This window comes from Artemia sp. Qi Xiang Cuo, chromosome 5 (genome assembly GCF_049724085.1).
Source record: "Artemia sp. Qi Xiang Cuo chromosome 5, ASM4972408v1, whole genome shotgun sequence".
Classification (NCBI taxonomy): Eukaryota; Metazoa; Arthropoda; class Branchiopoda; order Anostraca; family Artemiidae; genus Artemia; species Artemia sp. Qi Xiang Cuo.
In genome coordinates, this window is record NC_142798.1 from 28,771,532 (window position 1) to 28,792,830 (window position 21,299).

General features: G+C 33.1%; 1 protein-coding gene across 3 annotated transcripts in view; it reads left to right on the plus strand.

Annotated features, from left to right (window-relative positions):
• The window catches only part of NaPi-III (Na[+]-dependent inorganic phosphate cotransporter type III), a 163,317-nt gene that overhangs the window by 80,406 nt on the left and 61,612 nt on the right, over window positions 1-21,299 (plus strand). For all 3 annotated transcript variants that reach the window (XM_089089477.1, XM_089089476.1, XM_089089478.1), the window contains exons 5-6: window positions 14,938-15,081; window positions 20,100-20,282. In XM_089089477.1, the coding sequence (XP_088945603.1) occupies window positions 14,938-15,081; window positions 20,100-20,282 (327 nt within the window). The remainder of the gene's footprint in view (window positions 1-14,937; window positions 15,082-20,099; window positions 20,283-21,299) is intronic.

The window sequence follows — 21,299 nt, forward strand, 5'->3', positions numbered from 1 at the left end:
ATTTCTTTCTTGAAGTCAACTCTTGGATACACACAATACGGAAATTTCATTCAAGAAATTATAAAAAATATTTGTAAGTAAGTAACAAGTCTTTATTGATTTCACCTCTTGAATATACAGTACAGATACTTCATTCAAGAAACGTGATTAAACACGTTTTGAAACTACATGCTATTTGTATGCCTTTCCTTGGCACCTTTCCAAATGAACAGGGATTCCCCACTGGTTCCTACACATTGCAAAAAAGTGAGCAGTACGAAAACTCCACGTTTTCAACCAGACTGGTTTTTTAGGGTCCAATAAGGAGAGATATGCAAATTCGACATAGCTTTTTTTCATTTTTAAGGTGCATACGTGCGCGCACGTAACTTCGACTAAATGAACCTTAAAAAAATGACATAAAGCTATGTCGAATTTGCATATCTCTCCCTATTGGTCCCTAAAAAACCAGTCTGGTTGAAAACGTGGAGTTTTCGTACTGCTCACTTTTTTGCAATGTGTAGGAACCAGTGGGGAATCCCTGTTCGTTTGGAAAGGTGCCAAGGAAAGTCATACAAATAGCATGTAGTTTCAAAACGTGTTTAATCACGTTTCTTGAATGAAGTATCTGTACTGTATATTCAAGAGGTGAAATCAATAAAGAGCTTGTTACTTACTTACAAATATTTTTTATAATTTCTTGAATGCAATTTCATTATTGTTTTTATAAATGAGTTTAATTAAATAAGTAATGTTTTAATTACTGAAAATTTTTTCATAGTTTCTTTAATTAAATTTCCATCCTCGTTCATCTAATTTAATTGTTATTTTGATAAAGAAAAAAAAAAGATAAATACTTGCGATTTTTTCATAGTTTATTTAATGACTTATCTGCAATTTATATAAAAGAGATGAAATTAATAAATAGTTTTTTACGTACTAAAAAATATTTTCATAATTTATTGAATGAAATTTACGTATTGTGTATACAAGAGTTAACTTCAATAAAGAAATTGTTACTTACTGAGAATTTTTTTCATAATTTCATTAATTTAATTTATAAATCGTATATCTAACTCTTGAAAAAAATATATTTTTTTAATTTATTATAATTTTGTCATAATTTATTTAAAGAAATGTCTTTTTTTTGTTTTTTTTGTTTATCCAAAAGGTGAATTAAAGAAATAATTTTGTAAATATAATGAGAATTTTTTCATAATTTATTTAATTAAATTTATAGGTCGTATATCTAACTAGTTAAAAAAATAAATATTTTGTTACTTACTTAGAATTTTGTCATAATTTCTTGAACGAAATTTCTTTTTTGTTTGTCCAGCAGGTAAATTCAAGAAAGAATTTGCTACTTAGTTACAATTTTTTCATAATTTCTTTAATCAAATTTCAGTATTGCGTATCCAAGAGTTGACTTCAAGAATGATATTTTTACTTACTTAGAATTTTTAAATATTTTAATGAATTAAATTTCTAAATCATTTAGCTAAGTGAAATGTGTTTGTTATACAGAGAAAAAAAAGTTACTTAATTGCTATTTTTTCACAATTTATAGAATGAATTATATGTACTGTATATAAAATAGGTGAAATCAATAAAGAGTTTGTTAATTGCTTAAAAATATTTTCATAATATCTTTAATGAAATGTCCGCCGTGTGTATCCGAGAGACGACTTCAAGAAAGAAATTGTTACTTACTGAGAATTTTTTCATAATTTCTTGAATCAAATTTATACATCGTGTATCTAAGTCATGAAATTCTTGACTGAAATTTCAGTATTGTGTATACATGATTTGAATTCGAGAAATAAATTGTTACTTACTGAGAATTTTTTTTCCTAATTTCTTGAAATAAATTTATACATCGTGTAGCTAAGTGAAATTTTATGTTTATATAGAGAAAAAAAAAGTTACTTACTTTAGATTTTTTCATAATTTCTTGAATGAAGTATCTGTACTGTATATACAAGAGGTGAAAACAAAAATAGTTTTTTACTCACTTACGAATATTTTCATAATTTATTGAATGAAATTTCTGTATTGTGTATCCAAGAGTTGACTTCAATAAAGAAATTGTTTTTTTTCATAATTTCTTAAATGAAATTTGCGTATTGTGTATACAAGATTTGACTTCAAGAAAGAAATTTCTACTTACTGAGAATTTTTTCATAATTTCTTGAATTAAATTTCTACAAAGTGTATATAAGTAATTAAAAAAAAAAATAGTATGTTAATTACTTTGAAATTTGTCATAATTTCTCGAACGAAATGTCTTTTTTGTTTATTCAGCAGGTGAATTCAAGAAATAATTTGCTACTTACTAAAAATTTTTTCATAATTTCTTTAATTAACTGTCTTTTTTATTTAACCAGGAGGCGAATTCAAGAAAGAATTTGCTACTTACTTAACATTTTGTATACTTTTTTAAATGTAAATTATGCTGGGTGTATTCATGAGTTAACTTGATATTTTTACCTCGTTAGAAAACATTCAGAACTTCTTTAATGAAATTTCTTTATTGTGTATCCCCTATTGGTCATTACTAAGGTCTGTCTTAATTAATGAAGAGTGTATTATCATTTGTTGCATTAGATATCTGTATTGTGTCCAGGAAGCGAATTCAAGAAAGCTATTGTTACTTACTTACAATTTCTTCATAATTTAATGAAATGAATAAAACTATTCTAAAGAATAAAGACGGGTTAAGCTTAAAGATATTTATTGCTTAAACGTATTAACATATTTTTGAAAGAATTTGCTACTTACTTACAATTTTTGATAATTTCTTAAATGAAATTTCTGCATTGTGTATCCATGAGGTAACTTCAAGACAGAATTTGTAGCTTACTTAGAGTTTCGTCATAATTTCTTGAATGAAATGTCTTTTTTTATTTATCCAGGAGGTGAATTCAAGAAAAAATTTGTCCCCATGTGTCTGACAATAGATGTATGCAAATTCCTTTTCTTACATCTCCGACGTTTTATTAGACATTCTAAACGTTTGATATGCTAGCTTACTCTAAAAATAATGATCACATAACAATGTAATGCAAAATATATTTTTAATGAAATAATGCTATGTAGAATATTAATACAATAAATATATTATGATACATTATTAATATCAACAATTAACTTTGGACATTTTGAATCTGTTCCATAAAATAGTTCACCATGTTTTCTCTTGATATTATAGCTATTGTCTTCTCTTAGTTCGTAATCAGTAGAATAATCATTATTCCATTTTGAGTCATACACAATTTTTACTGGTGTCTCATCAACAGGCTCAATATGCTTTTCATCTTTGGAATTATTTGGTTCAATGACCGTTTGACCAATGGCAGTAACGTTTGCTGGTGCTTTGTTTTTCATCGATTCATCTTTATATTACATCGTGATATTTTCTGACAATGACCTTTTTATTTTTCTGTCAATTTCACTGTATATTATCACATTATTTTTTCACAGGTATCAGTTTCGGCACGTAGACAAGATTTGGTTTACGATATTAGTAGAAGTGTAGGCCTTTCTTTTATTGATCTTCCGTTGAATGCTAATACCTGAAAGGTGACGATTGGATGTATCAGTAGGTAATGTGTTACCTGCAACAGTAGCAAGGAGTTGTCCTCTATCATCAATGATTATTTTTATGTTGGCATTCTCTTTGAGTGCAATCCTCTCTGGAGATCTCAGTCTCACATATCCACCAACATAAGAGTTGAATTTTTTCGGTATTCCAAAGAAATTTAATTCCTTACTGTCATGACACTGCATGCATACATTTCCAATAGTGCTACCACCTTTACTTGTTTCAAATTTTAAATATTTCTTTTTGTCGGCATTCAATGCTACAATAACCCTTTTATGTAAACACACTTTATTAAAATGTTCCATCTTCACTTTTTTTTTAAAGATATGACTTATGTGTTTATAGTTACACTGCGTAAAAAATAATGATTTAATAAATGCAATAGATTAGTTTGTGTCAATAACCAGTCATAGAATACCAGTGGGAAAGTCACATCGTGTCTCTGATCAATCACAGAGCGCTGTCAATAACCAGTCATAGAATGCCAGTGGGAAAGTCACATCGTGTCTCTGACCAATCATAGAGCTCAATTGTTAGAACTGTAAGCATACTTTGACATTTTAAGTTATGTACAGAAAGAAAGAAATAAATAAATTTGAGAAATTTCGAAGTTTTAAAAAAGTTTGAATTAAACACTTTTAGGATATTGAGTGTCTTTACTTAAAAACTAGTGCATTACAGAGTCTCTCAAACCCCTTAAAGCTCTTTTAAAATATACAAAAACTACTTATTTAACACAAAAATTTCGTTTTTAATGACCACCAAGTAAAGAAAAACCACACGGAAACAGGCAACTGAGTCTCTCAAACCCCTTAAAGCTCTTTTAAAAGATACAAAATCTACTTATTTAACACTAAAATTTAGTTTTTCTTGAATACCAAGTAAAGAAAAACCACACGGAATTAGGCAACTGAGTCTCTCAAACCCCGTAAAGCTCTTTTAAAAGATGCAAAAACTACTTATTTAACACAAAAATTTCTTTTTTACCTACAACAAAGTAAACAAAAACCTCACGGAAACAGGCAAATGAGTCTATCAAACCCCTTAAAGCTCTTTTAAAATATAGAAAAACTACTTATTTAACACAAAAATTTAGTTTTTAATGACTACCAAGTAATGAAAAACCACACGGAATTAGGCAACTGAGTCTCTCAAACCCCTTAAAGCTCTTTTAAAAGATTCAAAAACTACTTATGTAACACACAAATTTCGTTTTTAAAGACCACCAAGTAAACAAAAAACACACGGAAACAGGCAACTGAGTCTCTCAATCCCCTTAAAGCTCTTTTAAAAGATAGAAAAACTACTTATTTAACACAAAAATTTATTTTTTAATGACTACAAAGTAATGAAAAACCACACGGAATAAGGCAACTGAGTCTCTCAACCCCCTTAAAGCTCTTTTAAAAGATACAAAAACTACTTATTTAACACAAAAATTTCGTTTTTAACGACCACCAAGTAAAGAAAAATCACACGGAATTGGGCAACTGAGTCTCTCAATCCCCGTAAAGCTCTTTTAAAAGATAAAAATACAACTAATTAAAAAAAAAATTTACTTTTTTATTTACAAAAAAGTAATTAAAAATCACACGGAATCAGGCAACTGAGTCTCTCAAACCCCTTAAAGCTCTTTTAAAAGATACAAAAAATACTTATTTAACACAAAAATTTAGTTTTTAATGACAATCATGTAAATAAAAATCACACGTACTTATGCTCCTGACTCTCTCAATCCCCGTAAAGCTCTTTTAAAATATACAAAAAAACTTATTTAAAACAAAAATTTAGTTTTTAATGAACATCACTTAAAGAAAAATCACACGGAATTAGGCGACTGAGTCTCTGAATCCCCTTAAAGCTCATTTAAAAGATACAAAAAATACTAATTTAACACAAAAATTTCGTTTTTAATGACCATCAATTAAATAAAAATCACACGGAATTAGGCAACTGAGTCTCTCAATCCCCGTAAAGCTATTTTAAAAGTGACAAAAACTAATTATATAACACAAAAATTTCGTTTTTATTGACCAACAAGTAAAGAAAAATCACACTGAATTAGGCCACTGAGTCTCTCAATCCCCGTAAAGTTCTTTTAAAAGATACAAAAACTACTTATTTAAAACGAAAAATTCGTTTTTAATTACCATCAAGTAAAGAAAAATCACACGGAATTAGGCAACAGAGTCTCTCAATCACCTTCAATATATTTTAATAGATAAATAATCTACTTATTTAACAAAAAAATTTCGTTTTTAATGACCATCAAGTAAAGAAAAATCACACGTAATTAGGCAACTGAGTCTCTCAATCCCCATAAAGCTCTTTTAAAAGATACAAACACTCCTTATATAACAACAAATTTTCTTTTTTAATGACCTTCAATTAAAGAAAAATCACACGGAATTAGGCAACTGAGTCTCTCAAACCCCGTAAAGATCTTTTAAAAGATAAAAAAACTTCTAATTAAAAATAAAAAAATCGTTTTTAATCACAAAAAACTACCTAACAAACACACGGAATGATGCAACTGAGTCTCTCAATCCCCGTAAAGATCTTTTAAAAGATACAAAAACTACTTATTTAACACAAAAATTGCGTTTTTAATGAGCATCAAGTAAAAAAAAATCACAAGGAATTAGTCAACTGAGTCTCTCAATACCCGTAAAGATCTTTGAAAATATAAAAAAACTACTTATTTAACAAAAAAATTTCGTTTTTAATGAGAATCAAGTAAAGAAAAATCACAAGGAATTAGGCAACTGAGTCTCTCAATCCCCGTAAAGTTCTTTTAAAAGATACAAAAACTACTTATTTAACACAAAGAACCCCCATGTAACTGAACCCCTGTATAACTGAAACCCCTGTACAACTGAACCTCCGTGCTAAATTTCATTACGTTTAATATCTAGTCACCAAATGCTCCAAGCCTCAGAAGAAAAAGGGATTTTGAAAACAGGGAGCCCGATTTACGAAAAAGAAAAAGGGATACCCCCGTGCAACTGAACCCCCTTGTAACTGAACCCGTGTATAACCGAAATCCCTCCGTGCAACTGTATCCTCTTTAACTGAACCCTCGTGCACCTCACCCCTCTATGCAACCCCCCCCCCTCAGAACACTTTTCAGCCATTTCTTTTTAAATTTACAAAATTTTTCAAAAGTTAATTACGTATTATAAAGACCACATCGGCGAGGTAAAGCTAGGTCAAGTCACAATGTCATTCTATCGTTACTTTTCAATTAAGCTATTGAATACTTTCTAGCAATGTCCCTTGTAAGCGTCTACGCAAATATCTTTTCGCAAATATCTTTTCGCAAAAAAAAATTCGCAAATCTCGTAAACTAAAGAAGTAATTACCCTTTTCAAATGCATTACTCGTTCTATTAATGAAACCCATGAAATGAATAGCCAAGTTTTTTAAAAAAAAAACCTACTAATCAACTTACAGATGAATGTCCACGGATTTAACATAAAAAAAAAAAACTTGTTTATCATGAACTAGAAATCTACGTCAGAAAAAACTTGTCCTTAATAGGACCGGTATTAAATGAGCCTGGTAACCCAATTACTTGAAAGTATGCACACAACCTGTTTGGTAAGGGCATGTAAGCAAAGTATATACCTTCAAGCAAATTCCACATGATATTTCAAATTACTATACCTTCTATAGAAATGATACCTCTTTGCAAATGACCCTGGTAACCCCAATTCGTTTAAAGTACACACACATATCTATGCCTCAGGCGTATATTCGCGTGTATATTTTCAAGTGCCTATGGCCTTACTACTTACAACCATTTTCAGGAAGGATTTTTTCTGGGGGGGGGGGCTAGAGGAGGGGGTTACTCTGGAGAATATTTCCGTGGAGGATGTTTCTTTGGGGGAAGAAACATTTCTATGAAGGGTGCGCCGGATTTCCAAGCATTAGAAATTAAATCGATCATTAGACGATCAGAAATTAAATAAAAAAAACAAGTTTTTTCAACTGAAATGTAAGAAGGAATATTAGAACTTAAAACGAACAGAAATTATAACGTATGTGAAGGGGTTCTCCCCCAAGTCAATACCTCGCTCTTTACGCTACAGTTTTTTTTAATGCCTTAAAAAGAGCTATCTATTCTAATTAAACGGCCTTTGTGATTCAGGGGTTTATGAATCAAAATTTTTTTTAACTTTTAACGTAAAGAGCGTGGTATTGAATAAGGGAAGAACCCCTTCATATACGTAATAACATATACGTAATAAAAAAACAATAAAAAAACAAGCGATTCGGCTCAATAGTAATCGAAACTTTTAAAAACGGAATTTTGATGTCAATAAATGTATCAAAAGAATGTGTTTATAATGCTCATCCTAAATATATAAATTTTATTAAGTTTAGTATTACTCATCAAAGGCTACAGGCCTGAGAAAATTTACTCGATTTTTTAAAGAGGGGGAAACATCCCCTACAAGTGAAAGAATTTTAATGAAAATCACACCGTCAGAATTCAGCGTATCAGAAAACCCTATTACATAGGTTTCAAGCTCATATCTGCAAAAATCTGCAACTTTGTATTTTTTGCCAGAAGAAAAATATAAGAATATAGAAGTTAGTTACGCAAGTTAATTTGTAAAGACATCCATTTAGCAAAAGAAAAGTAAAATTTTTATGAAAATAAAAGCTGCATTAACTAAAAAACGATCAGAAATAAAAAAAACAAACAAGTTTTTTAAACTGAAAGTAAAGAGCGATATTAAAACTTAAAACGAACAGAAATTATTCCGTATATGAAAGGGGCTGTCCCCTCCTCACCGCCTCGCTCTTTACGCTAAAGTTTGACTCTGTCTCACAACTTTATTTTTTAAAACAATAAAAAACTTTAGCGTAAAGAGCGAGGCGTTGAGGAGGGGACAGCCCCTTTCATATACGGAATAATTTCTGTTCGTTTTAAGTTTTAATGTCGCTCCTTACTTTCAGTTTAAAAAACTTGTTTTTTTTATTTAATTACATACCAAAACTAACCACCTCTATGTAATAAATATTTAATTAAATTATACTTACACCGTAGTTTTTCTCACTAAGACTAAGCTAATTATAACCGATTACTGACAGACAAACCGGTTTTCTCAGATCTACCAGCAAACTTCTTGAGTGTGTTCTGTATAATACACAATTGGCAATTACGAATTTAACCAGTGAAAACGAAGTTGTTTTCAGGGCTTTGGTGTAAGATACTTCTTTAATGCCAAAAAAATTTTCCCTTCTTATTTTCTTGTGTGGTATCGATACAGTAATCCGAAACTGGCGCCTAGTGAAAAAACTTCACTGATTAAAAGCTTAGACTGTGAAATGTCTAAAAGCAGGAATGCGTAATGTGATCATTTCTCTTGATTATGGGTTTGAAATTAACTTCCTGATGTTTGTAATTTCATTATTTGCAAAGTAAGAAGTTGGCTGCGATAAGAAGAATGTGAAATGTGATTCCATTCACAAAGAATATGGGTGAAGGATATCTTAAATGGGCCCAGGAGTTCCGCGTTTCCTGTTTTATGAAAAGGAAGTCTGCCAAAAAGGGGTTTGAACTTAACAGCAATCTATGTTCTAAACTCATAGTAACTTCAAGACCCATTTCTAGATAATAAGTAAAATTTTAGCAGATGTCAAGGCATTTTAACCGAAGACATTGCACAATTCTTTTTTTTTAGTATCGCGGATTTTTAAGAGAATAAATTGAGTACGCTACATGCATGGCTGTAGCCAGGATTTATGTTTGAAGGGGCTATTGTTGTTCCAGTGGAGGGAGCTTTACAACAAAGTTGCAAAACGCAGCAAAAAATTGTTTATATGCATTCATGTTACTTTTTTACGAGTCGTACAGAAAGGTACTGTTTTGCTTAATGGTACACACTAAAGAAGTCAAGTTTGGTTAATGCTAATAAAAAATAAATAAAATAGGATGCATATATAATAGTTAAGAAACAAATTTGGGCTATATATTTGCACACTAGGGGGGTAAAACATAGCATATATTAAATACGTAACCTAACCTAACCTAGGTAGGCCTACCTCCCCCCCCCCCCCTAAACCTCCAAAAACAACAGTTTAAATATTGTCAATTCAATGAGAAACCACGCTCTTCGATCAATTTAGATAGCAATTACCCGCTTTACGAGTCTCCATCACTGCATTCGTTCGACTGTCTATAGCCATTGTGTACCATTAAGCAATACAGTATCGACAAAAATTTTGGAGGCGGGGTTCGAACCGAGTAGGCCTTCCCCCCTGGATACAGCCCTGGCTACATGCATGTTTCCAGTGAAAAAACATAGTCACTGTGCTTTTTAATTCTAATGTTCCCTATAAAGCATGCTATTGTGCGGTAAGCCTACAGCTGTAACTTCCACTGAAAGGACAATATACCGATATTGTTAGATTTATTAGTTTCGAATCTATTCACTCATCATTCCGGAATTATTATGATGTTTGACTTTTTCTTGTAGAATGATACTTGCTTATAAAATTCGGAAATTTCCCTATTTTCTCAAGTTTTTCACCTATTTTCAATGTATCTTTGAATAAGAAAAGTACAGAGCAAATTAAATAAACTAAACTAATTAAATATAATAAACTAAACGATATAAAAACTAAATCTCTGCTATCGACTGATAATAAATTTGATGTCTTGTGTGGAAATATTAAAACTTTGGGAACGCAGAAAAATAACGTAAAGAAAACTTACACGTGGAACAAAGTCGTCAATACAGAAATTATACTGTAATTATAATTCAATCGATCTCTTCAGTATTATTTCTTATTCTTTTATATAAACATCTAAAACTGATGTAGTTTACCATGTTCCACTTGAAGTTCATCCTCGCCAGTTTCAACTATAATTTACGAGTATCGAATTGTTGTTTAAAGTCTTAGGAATATGCTTTAATTGAATATGCAATAAATCAAATTCATTATTAGGCACTTTTACCTGGTCTTTCAATTATTGAAGCCACGGGATCAACTCACATTGTGCGTCCATATATAGGATTACCCTAATAGGAAATTAATGAAGTAACATTCATGGAAAGTTTATTGATCTTATCTTTCCTCTAATCTTGTAAATGTGGACATTTTCTTTGAGAGGGAAATTGATGTTTTCAGAAAACTTGCTCAATTTGTTTTTCTGGATGAAAAAGCTACCCTTTGTATTGTATGTTGTTTTGCTTATTCTGCTAGTTCATGACCTGGAACTGTGTTAAGAAAATGCCTGTAAATATCTAAAAAATACTGGCGAAAGTAAATATACAAATTTATTAAGTTAATAAAAGCTCCAAACTTAACATCAATGAGAGGAGAGCACTGCTTTAGGCCTGATCTCAAAAGTCTGAGCCAAGGGTGGCGCTGCAATTGCGTATCATATCACTTGGTGCGCAAAATTTGCCCCAGTGAGATTTTACTGATATCGGATTTAGCTAGCGGCAGTCAGCATTTTTTTTTTAGAATTTTCAGCACATCAGAGAATTCTATAAAAACTTTGGTACTCGTGAATTATATGTCACCCACCGCTATATATTGTACAAGGAACTACTACAGGAAACTAGACAAACGGGTTTTTTCTTGATAAATGGATGGCAAAGCTTGATTTGAGATTGCGTTTACAATATTTAAACTGCTGTTTTTTGGGATTTAGGGGGAGGGAAGGTACCTAGGTTAGGTTACGTATTTAATATATGCTATTCCTTACCCCCCCCCCCACCCCCTAATGTGCAAATATAAAGCCCAAATTTGTTTCTAAACTGTTATATATTTATCCTATTTTATTTTATTTCATTAGAAATAACCAAACTTGACTTCTTTCGTGGGTACCGTATAATGCACAAGTACCAAAACTTTCGTTGGTTCAAATAAGCGCTATTAAAATCTCATTGTGGATGGACCTTTTACGAGAAGTTTCTCTTCTGCGTCTTGTGCATGCAAACTAATAGATTGAGTGACTAAGGTTTTTGTCGAGAGTTTTCCCAATCCTAGTTAGATTAAATAAAAACAAAAAACTGTTTTTTCAACTGAAAGTAAGGAATGACATTAAAATTTAAAACGGACAGAAATTATTCTGAATGTGAGGGGGAATCCTCATAAATACCTCGCTCTTCACGCTAAATTGGGACAAAACAGTCAAATTTTAGCGTAAAGAGTAAGCTATTCAGGAGGGGGCAGCCCCCCTAATATACGGAATAATTTCTGTTCTTTTTAAGTTTTAATGTAGTTCCTTACTTTCAGTTGAAAAAATTTGTTTTTTTTTTACATTTAATTTCTGATCATTTTTCAAATAATACCGGGAAATCCGGCTCCCCATCCATACAGAATTCCCTACCCCATGAAAAAATCCTTCATGGACGGTTCCTCCCACGCAAAATCCCCCTGGACAGTTACAGCCTCGCTGAAAACTTCCTGTGGACAATTCCGCCTGTATACTTTCATTTGAAAAAGACTTCGATTTATGATCGGTTTTCAAATCATGCCGGAAATTCCTCTCCGTGGAAATTTTTCCTTGGAAATATCCCCCCTTAGAAAGTTGCTGTCGCAAGAAGTTTCTCCATGGAGAATTTCTTCCGCTAAAAATCTCCCTTCCCCATGAAAAAACACCCCAAGCAATCCCAACCCCACTGAAAACTTACCCCGGAACATCACCACATGTAAAATTGGGTCAACAAAGAGTAGGCCTAAGACAATTAAAAATAGTACTATTAAAAATAGGACTATTAAAAATAGTCCCAAGTGTAATTTTTTTCCCGTTATGTTCTCCACCGGAAACTCCCTCCCCATGGAAAATTCATCCCGTAGAAAATCCCCACCGAAGCAGACCCCCCCCCGTACGAGAAGTTTTTTTCCTTCCCAATAAAAAATGCTATACGCAAACTATGGGTAAATTTCACAACTTACATCCTTTTTCTCAGGGGCTGTGGGGGTTCGTGTTATCCCCAAAGGCATAGTTATTGGATTTTTCAACTATTCTGATCAAAATGGCTATCCCAAAATTTTTATCGAATGGCTTTGAGGAAAAAAGGACGTGGGAGGGGGGGGGTAGTTGCCCTCGATCTTTTTTGGTCACTAAAAACGAGGCACTAGGATTTTAGTTTCGGTCAGAATGAGCCATTGGTTTGATACGATCACCCCTGGGAAAAAAAACCCAAACAAATACGCATCCGTGATCATTCTTCTGGCAAATCATATAAATATCCACAAGTTCGTTACCACGAACTGTTTGGTTCTGTTTGTAGTACTGTGCCAGCGTACTGTTTCAGGAATGGCTCAGCTCAATTCGCGAGGGGTTGGAATTTGCTAAGGGTCGTAGGGAGCATTATTAGTGTAATGGGGTTTATGTTATTCTGTTTAGAGTCATACATAACATACGAAAGTAAAAGAAAACAATTGTTTTATTATTATTAATTGTCACAACTCTCAACATTTTGGCTGATGGGGGTATTGAAAAGAAACAAGTTGAAGTCATTTCTGCTTTTGGAGGTAATCCCTTTTGCAGAAATTCTACAAAAATTGATATCTTTCTTTGACGTGATTTGTCCTCCTTCTATATCAAAATAAAAAATTATTGTATGATTACCGGCTCCTCTCGAACCTCACCGTTTGTTTCTGTCTGTTGCATGGCAGTTAAAAGTCTTACAGAAAAAAAAACGAGGAAAGCTTTACTCTTCATTCGACTTAACAATGAAAAAAGAAGGCAAAGTTTTTCATTAAATATTGTTGTCACGTCTCTAAGTTTATGAATTCACGATAGCTGTTTACATTATATTGCGTATGTACATTATTTAGATTCATGTATAATTAGGTTAGCTGGAAAGCAAGTTTTGCTTCCTCTAAGAAATAGCTGACCTCATGAATATCACAGGTTTGTTCTGCTAGTTCGTGACCTGGAGTCATGTTGAGAATATGCTAAGGCCCATTAGACTGAGACAATACTGGTAAAAGCTAAATTATTAAAAACAGTTCATTAAATATGCCAAAAATTTCAAAATCCACAAATCGAAAGGAAGCCTACATCAAAAGGCTGAGATCTGAGTTACTTCATAGTGCCGTGTAATGGGAACACTTTGGGCTAGACTTTTCTAAATACAGCAATTACATGAATAAAAATATAATTTGTCTGATGAGTATATTTGCAGTTAATCTACTTATAGTGGTTTGAGTATTTGTCTTCGAAGGGGTATATGTGCCTCACCCATACTATATTCGTATGACTCCAAATCTGGAATCAATGTTATAACTCCAAGATATAATCACAAATATTATAAAAAGATGAGGCAAACAAGAAGATAAAATCTGTTGAAATAGACGACAAGATAAAGATCCCACCCCCTCCTTTTTTGTTGTATTTCCGAATTTGTTCCAATCTAGCCTGATCTTGTTTTTAATCAGTTTATCTTTTTTTCCATTTTATGGTCATTAACTTCTACTTGAGGATAATAAATACCAAGGAAACATATGGCGTAGAAAAAAGATTAAAAACGTGTCGAGATTAACGGCATTATTTTTTCATCTAATTCATTCCCTGCATGTCTGATCAAAACAATACATATACCCAGGAGGGAAGTGAACTGAATTAGAGCCCAGATCCCCTGAAATTCCAAGATTCTTATGCTTTTCCCTATTACGTCTTATGTTATTCTTCATTTTCCATTTTTTGGCGTATTTGGGATGTGTACATCCCCTTCCCCCCTCTTCCGCTTAATAAATAACTGTGCGTTTACATGCCCATCAGCTGATATTAGTAGTTGTGTTCTATATTCTGGCTTTACTACATAAGAGAAATACAACTGGCTAGCTGTTACAACTGTCACCATCGAAAATGGAGCTCATAACAACTATCTTCGATAATCCGGCGTTAAAACTTTTAGTTTCACTGAATCAAACTCTCAAAATTCAAATGAGCTTATGTAAAAGCTTTTCAAAATTATGATCGTAAAACTACCGTAGTCATGTTAATCTAGAAAAAAAATCTTAATGCCGATAGCTGGCATAAAATACACCCGTGTAATTGTTCCCCCTCACTTGCAAGATGATTATAGTGGAACAACGAAAAAGGGACAAAGAGGAAAGTTCTTACGCATAAAGGAAAACAAACACTTGAAAGTTAATCCTGCAGGCTAACCTTTTCCTGATAGTTTGACTGGATTTGTGACACCATTCATTTCAACATGAGAATTTCTGCACTGCTTAGGGGTATGTAGTAAAACCAAATGTTTTCTTTAATACAGTCCTTTTTAGCTTGAAATGAGCTATTTTTTTCAATTTCGTAAACTAATACATCAATCTGACCATCAGTATAGAATTACAAATTGAAAGTGTCTTTTTGTTTCTAGGTGGCAGCGCCTTATGGCTTCTTGCTGCAACGTTTTTAAAACTGCCCATCTCCGGTACACATAGTATAGTTGGTGCTACTATAGGATTTTCGTTAGTTGCCAGGGGTAGTGATGGACTGCACTGGATTACCCTTGGCAAAATTGGTACTTAATTTTGATTATTTCTTGAAGTAAGTCACAAGCAAGGGATTCGTACAGGGCTGGGTATCCTTGCTGTCTTTATTTTTTCTTCTTTCAGGTAGAACGCAGTGTGATTTTTTCTGGAATCGTTTATTTTGGGTTTTCGTAAGTAAAACTTCTCAAACTGATGTTACCTGTTACTTCAACTTTGTTTAGGTGTATGTATAATTTAGGTTTGTTCGGCATATTGTTGAATTTTTAGGCAGATGAAAATAGGTATTTCCTTTCCTTTTTATTTAGCTAAATTTTACCTGCCATGTCATTAGGCGCAAACTTTAGGGTCTTGATGGCAAGAGCCCCCCTCCGAACATTACGTGCTCAGTCCCCACATAAAGGCTTGAAAAGCTTCTACAGGATCCACAGAAATCCACGGTTAGCACACAAGAATAGGTTTAAGCTCTTCATAAAGAGTCTCAGCCCTTTAAAAGAAATGCTTTTGGCGACGTTCGTATGAACCTCTAGCTAAACCTACGATACTTGTAGACGTAATAAGCTTCCGGTTTTAGAGTTTATAGCTCATTACAGACACGAAACAGGCTTTATTTTTGAAGAAGCGGCTAATATTTCGGAGGAGGGGCTGACTTCGGAGAAAAAAAAACTGGCGAATCGATAGCAAAAGCAAAAGAATAGTTTCGAGGTTTTGGAGGGTGATAGGCAGGAACGCCTCCTTTTCCCTTGTATATGTCTGACTATTTCTTACGTTCCATATTAGCTAATGAAATCAAGAGGAGAATTGGACAAGTGACATCGGCCTTCAACAAGTTGAAACCAGTCTGGTGCAGCAGTAAATATTCTCTGCGCTCAAAGCTCCGACTCCTAAATTACAATGTGATGTCTATTCTCCTCTATGCTAGCAAATGCTGGAAATTAATCGTCCAACTGGAAAAATATGTCCTTGTTTTTAAGAACATATGCACTAAAAGGATCCTGAACATATCGTGGCAGGAAAATATCACCAATATAGAAGTCTGTCGGCGAACCGATCAGCCATTGGTTAGGGACCTCCTGATGCGTAGGAAATGGACTTACCTTGGTCACGTCCTTCTTATGCCATAGGATTGACTCCCAAAAACATTATATGAGTGGCGCCCCAAGGGGAGACGCATAAGAGGTCGACCAAGACATACCATAGGACGGCAGTACGACCGGGACCCGAGAAGTGCGGAGCTATCTCTTCAACCACAGTGGGAGGATGTCACGGCTGCAGCTCAGTTCCGAGATGTCTGGTTAGGCTTTATAGACGCCCTATGCGTCATTCCTTGCTCTGTAGGATCTAAGGTCTAAGGTCATATTCTACGTAACAGGAAGCTTCTTTTGACACCTTATCTATAACTTGTGCTTACGATTTGCATTCAAACGCATTGCCTGGCTAGATATCAATGTTTAGGCATGGATCTCTAGCTAGTGTTGCATGTAAACTCCGTGTTACTAATTTCCGTGTTCTACTTTCACCTAATTAAAATTGTATTTACTTGGTTTATTCCTATTTGCCTTGTGTTTATTCTTTGATCCTGTTTTAATTTCACTATGTCTGCATTTGATATTTTTAGTCCCAATTATATGAATAAAATGTCGGTTTACGAATTTTGAAACATCCACATTTGCCTTTTTCTTTAAGTATTTTCTTCATGCTTTTGTTCTTCTTGCAACTAAGCTATAATTTTTTAAACTATGCAATGTACATAAATATAATTAACACACTCAAGTTTTATCACTAAAGAGAGTTGGCTATAGTTAAACCTGCGCTCAAAGTTTAAATAAAGGGTTTATAAAAGTATTTAAATTACTGCAATAATAGTTGGTAGTTAAAAAGAAGTAAAAATCGGTCTAAAAGCTTACAATTAAAGCATTTATTTCTATTATTTATGTCGGTAGTTTTATTATACATATAATTTTTCGAAGTTTTTTTGTGGAGAAATGCGATAGTGAGATTGACCAGTGATCAAAGTGATCTTTGATCATTGGAACACCGTTAGTAAAATATTTTAGACTAAATGAATACCTCCAATTTGACTTAATGACAGGAAGTTCACATGTAACTCTAACAACTCATATAGTTTTCGATTTTTCGGATTTTTTCGGATTTTTCTGAGGATATCATTCCAAGTGAAAAAAGAATGACCAGAAAGTAATGAAGCTCTATAAATAAATTGTAATGACAAAAATATAATATTCACTACACTGGATTCATAAATTTTTCCTATAGTTGTAACACAAAATATTCTAGCATCACCTGAATTGATTTCGGGCATTGCTTTTATAATTTTGGTGAGCTCTTTTGCAGTCGATACGGACGGAAGAGATTTCGCCAAGGGAAATTGTCAGGTGCAAGGACTTTTTTCCCCTAGCCCCAGTTCAAAAGTGTCTTAATTTTGTTAATCAACAAATGATTATACGAAACGCTGGTAACCAATTATTACGCAATTTTTCTACGGTACAACAGTTCTAAAGTATCAGATGTCACCCACTCTGGTTTGGCTTATCTCTCAAGTTCATCTGCTCTTTTTTTACCTTTCTAGACAAGAATATGTTAATTTTTTTTTTTTTTTTTCAATGCAGAATGAGAATAGTGATGAGTCATACGATTCATTTAATTATACTTATGTTGAGCATTAGTCTTTAGGACTCTATAAAAGATTGGTATGCCTAGTGAAATAACTTGTTGGACTTAAACCACTCACCCCCCCCCCCCCCGAAAAAAACATTGCTCAGTAATGTGTACTTTTTGGCTATGCAATGCCTTCAAAATTTTTACTATCTTTTGGCATATAAGTAAAAGAATAAAATATTTAGGATTTGTTTTATCGGAAAATGGAAGTTTAAAGAGTCATGTAGATGAACTAATTAATAGAGTTAAAGTGGCCATGTCTGCAATTTTTAGAAATCCGACGATAATGGGAATTAAAAACCTAAAAATGCATAAAAGAATATTTAATACAAAAGTTTTACCAGTATTAGAATATGGAGCGGAGATTTGGGGCGGAGAAGCGGCACAGAAGTTGGAGTCCCTCCAGCTCCAGTATTATACAAGGCTGTTTGGATTACATCAGATAACTCATTCACATGTTCAGAAAGGTGATATGGGCCGGTTTTCGTTAAAACTGTGTAGGTCTTTTTTGATGCTTAGATTTTGGTTGAAGATCATTAGGTGTAATGAAGATAGACTAGTAAGTGCTACTTATTATCAGATGTTGAGTTATGGTTCGAAAACGTCGTGGCCATCCCAAATTAGGTCATTACTAGAAAGAGTGGGAATGGCTTACTTATGGAATGACGGTCTTGGTTCCCCTGATCTACCAACACATTTAGTAAGCCAGGTACGATTTATCTTAGAGGGTCAAGAAATTCAGTATTGGCAAGGGCTGGTTTTAAATTCTGCTACATTGAATCATTATAATCAGGTTAAACCTAGTTTTGGAGAGGAAATTTATTTTAAATTCAATTTACCGGCTATGATTTTATGTTGATGGATTCAGCTTAGGGCGAATTGCCTTCCAATCCAGAGCAGGCAAATGGTGTTCGATAGGGGGATAGGACATCCTGATGGTCGGTATGTGTGTCCTCTTTGTAGGGATGAGGACGAAGATTTGGACCATTTTCTCCGAAAGTGCCCGGTGCTCTCTGATTTAAGGGAAAATTACTTACATGGGATTGTTTTGCTGCTTCCTAAAATTTTACAAAGTAGTAATCCAACCACAATATTAGTTTTTCTATTTTTCATAATTTTTGTGTGTATATGGCTCTTGGGCTTTTGAAATGCATGATCTATCTATCTATCTATATATCCACTCTCCTGAAACGGTAAGGGTATATATCCCTTCCAAACGAAAGACCTGGCTTGCCCCTGTGCATAGGTTGCTTATACGTGTTTTAACGTTGTTATTTGGCGTTGTTGTAATTTTTTTTACAGCTGAGGGAATACTCAATTTTTGGAACGTTTTTTTTTTTTTTTTTTTTAAGTTCGAGTATTCATAACAAAGACATAGATCCGATGACTAGACATCGGTTCATAGCCCCGTTTTCTGGGTTTTAATCTAGATCCCTTCATGGGTTATTTTTATCTTTTGCATTTAAACAAAATACCTTATTTCTTAGAGGCTTTTTCAAAATAGCTGTTTTGAAAAAATTATGCTGATGAAACAAGAAGGGATTGTTTGAATGTGTCATTTAGAATTGTCAAACAAGAGGCTAGGATAAACTTTAGCAGCCACTTCTCTAATCACTTTAGTTGCAATAATCGCAATTGTAGCCTGTAGAGTCCTGGTTGAACTTCGCTGAAGTAATGATGCTAGGATTGTTTTGAAAGAATTTCCACTTTTTTGGTTTTATTGGTCGCATGTTGTTGTGAGAGTCCTGGTTGAACTTCGCTGAAGTAATGATGCTAGGATTGTTTTGAAAGAATTTCCACTTTTTTGGTTTTATTGGTCGCATGTTGTTGTGAGTCTTTTTTCTTTTATATATTTTTGTCTTGCTGAGGACGGCCCTTGGACATAGGGCCGAAATATTCATTCAAATTATCTCCACTGTCTTACAAAAAGATTTCCCTTTTGTTCTTCGTACTTTTGTTGTTTGTGATTGTCCCGTGTAGTGTTACGTTTTCCGTATCAGAGCCCATTCATTTCTTTGTTTATTATTATCATTATTTTTTGGCCCAAATCAATAAGGCTATGTATTAAGGATACTGAGATTTTTTGTTAGCTAAAAATGTGTGCCATTGATTATATGTTGTAATGCACTTAAGGGCTTATTTGTGTGCTTGTTGTAAAACATAGGTTTTTGTAAACAGACAAACAGAACCACGATTTGGACGAAGCTCTTACTTTTTTGTTTATATTTATTATTTTTATTATTTGTTTGTTTGATTTTTTACCTGTTCATTAGTATTTATTTACTATTATTTAATTCATTATTTATTGATCTTCACCGTTCTTATTTTGTGTTTGTACTTGTATTGTAAAACACAAATCTTTTTCTTTCTATAGTTGCTTCTTGGTTTATTTCACCGGTGATGTCAGGAATAATGTCTTCCTGTCTCTATTTGGCTATTAAGCACCTGATTTTGAACTGTCCGAATCCATTAGTTCCTGGTTTGAGGGCACTTCCCATCTTCTACGCCGTGACGGTGGGACTAAATGTCCTTTCGATAGTTTTGGATGGTCCTTCACGTGAGTGCAATGCTGCTTTTCTTTCCTTATAATAAATTAAATTAAGTAACCATTTTTAATGTGATGAGTCAAATTACAAATTTGGCTACATTGTGGTTAGCATATTAATGCCTCCAAAACGGCAAAGATATCTTGGATATTGAATACAAAATAAGCTTTTAGAAACTAGATTTGACTAACTTTATGTTAAAATTTCGCATATATATACATATATATATATATATATATATATATATATATATATATATATATATATATATATATATATATATATATATATATATATATAACAACTTATTAAACTAATTTTAGCTTGATCTCTTAGGCTCTATAGATTTATTAATATAAGGAATCGTTATGTGTTTGTAGGTTTGCAAAGTTTTACAATTATCCTTACTAACATATAATCATACTTGCGCACTGGAGGTCGAGGGCCCTTACGCTAATTCTCCTATATATTTGGCTTTACTTCAGTTTGGCAAAATCTTAGGTCAAGTTTAATCTACAATCGAAAGAAACAATATTAAATTTTGATTTTCATACTGTTAGAATAGGAAAACTTCAGTGGGTGGTCCAAAATATATTTCTTCTGAAAATGTGAATGGCGATCCTTGGAATCTGTACTTTTGCCGGTAGAAGCTCGCACGTGCAATCAGTTGTTTCTCTGCTTAATCCTAGTTGCGGTATGATTAAAACCACCTTTTGTTTTTTGTTTAATCTCCTGATAGTTCCAATTCGATCTTCATGCCGTGTGACAAAACAGAGTAGCCTATAAGTACGTAAAAAACTCTGCACCTTTAATGAGACATATTGACAGCATACAATTCCTTTAATGAAGTATAGTCAAGGGCGGAATCAGGACTTTTGTTCAGGGGGTTGGGTGAAATTTACAATAAATAACTTTAAAAACATCAACATTTGTTTATATTCATTTTTTTTAGACGGACAAAGGTTTTGGGGTGGGGCTGGTTCAAACCCCATCCCTCCTCTGGATTGGGCCTTGGGTGCAGTTACTTG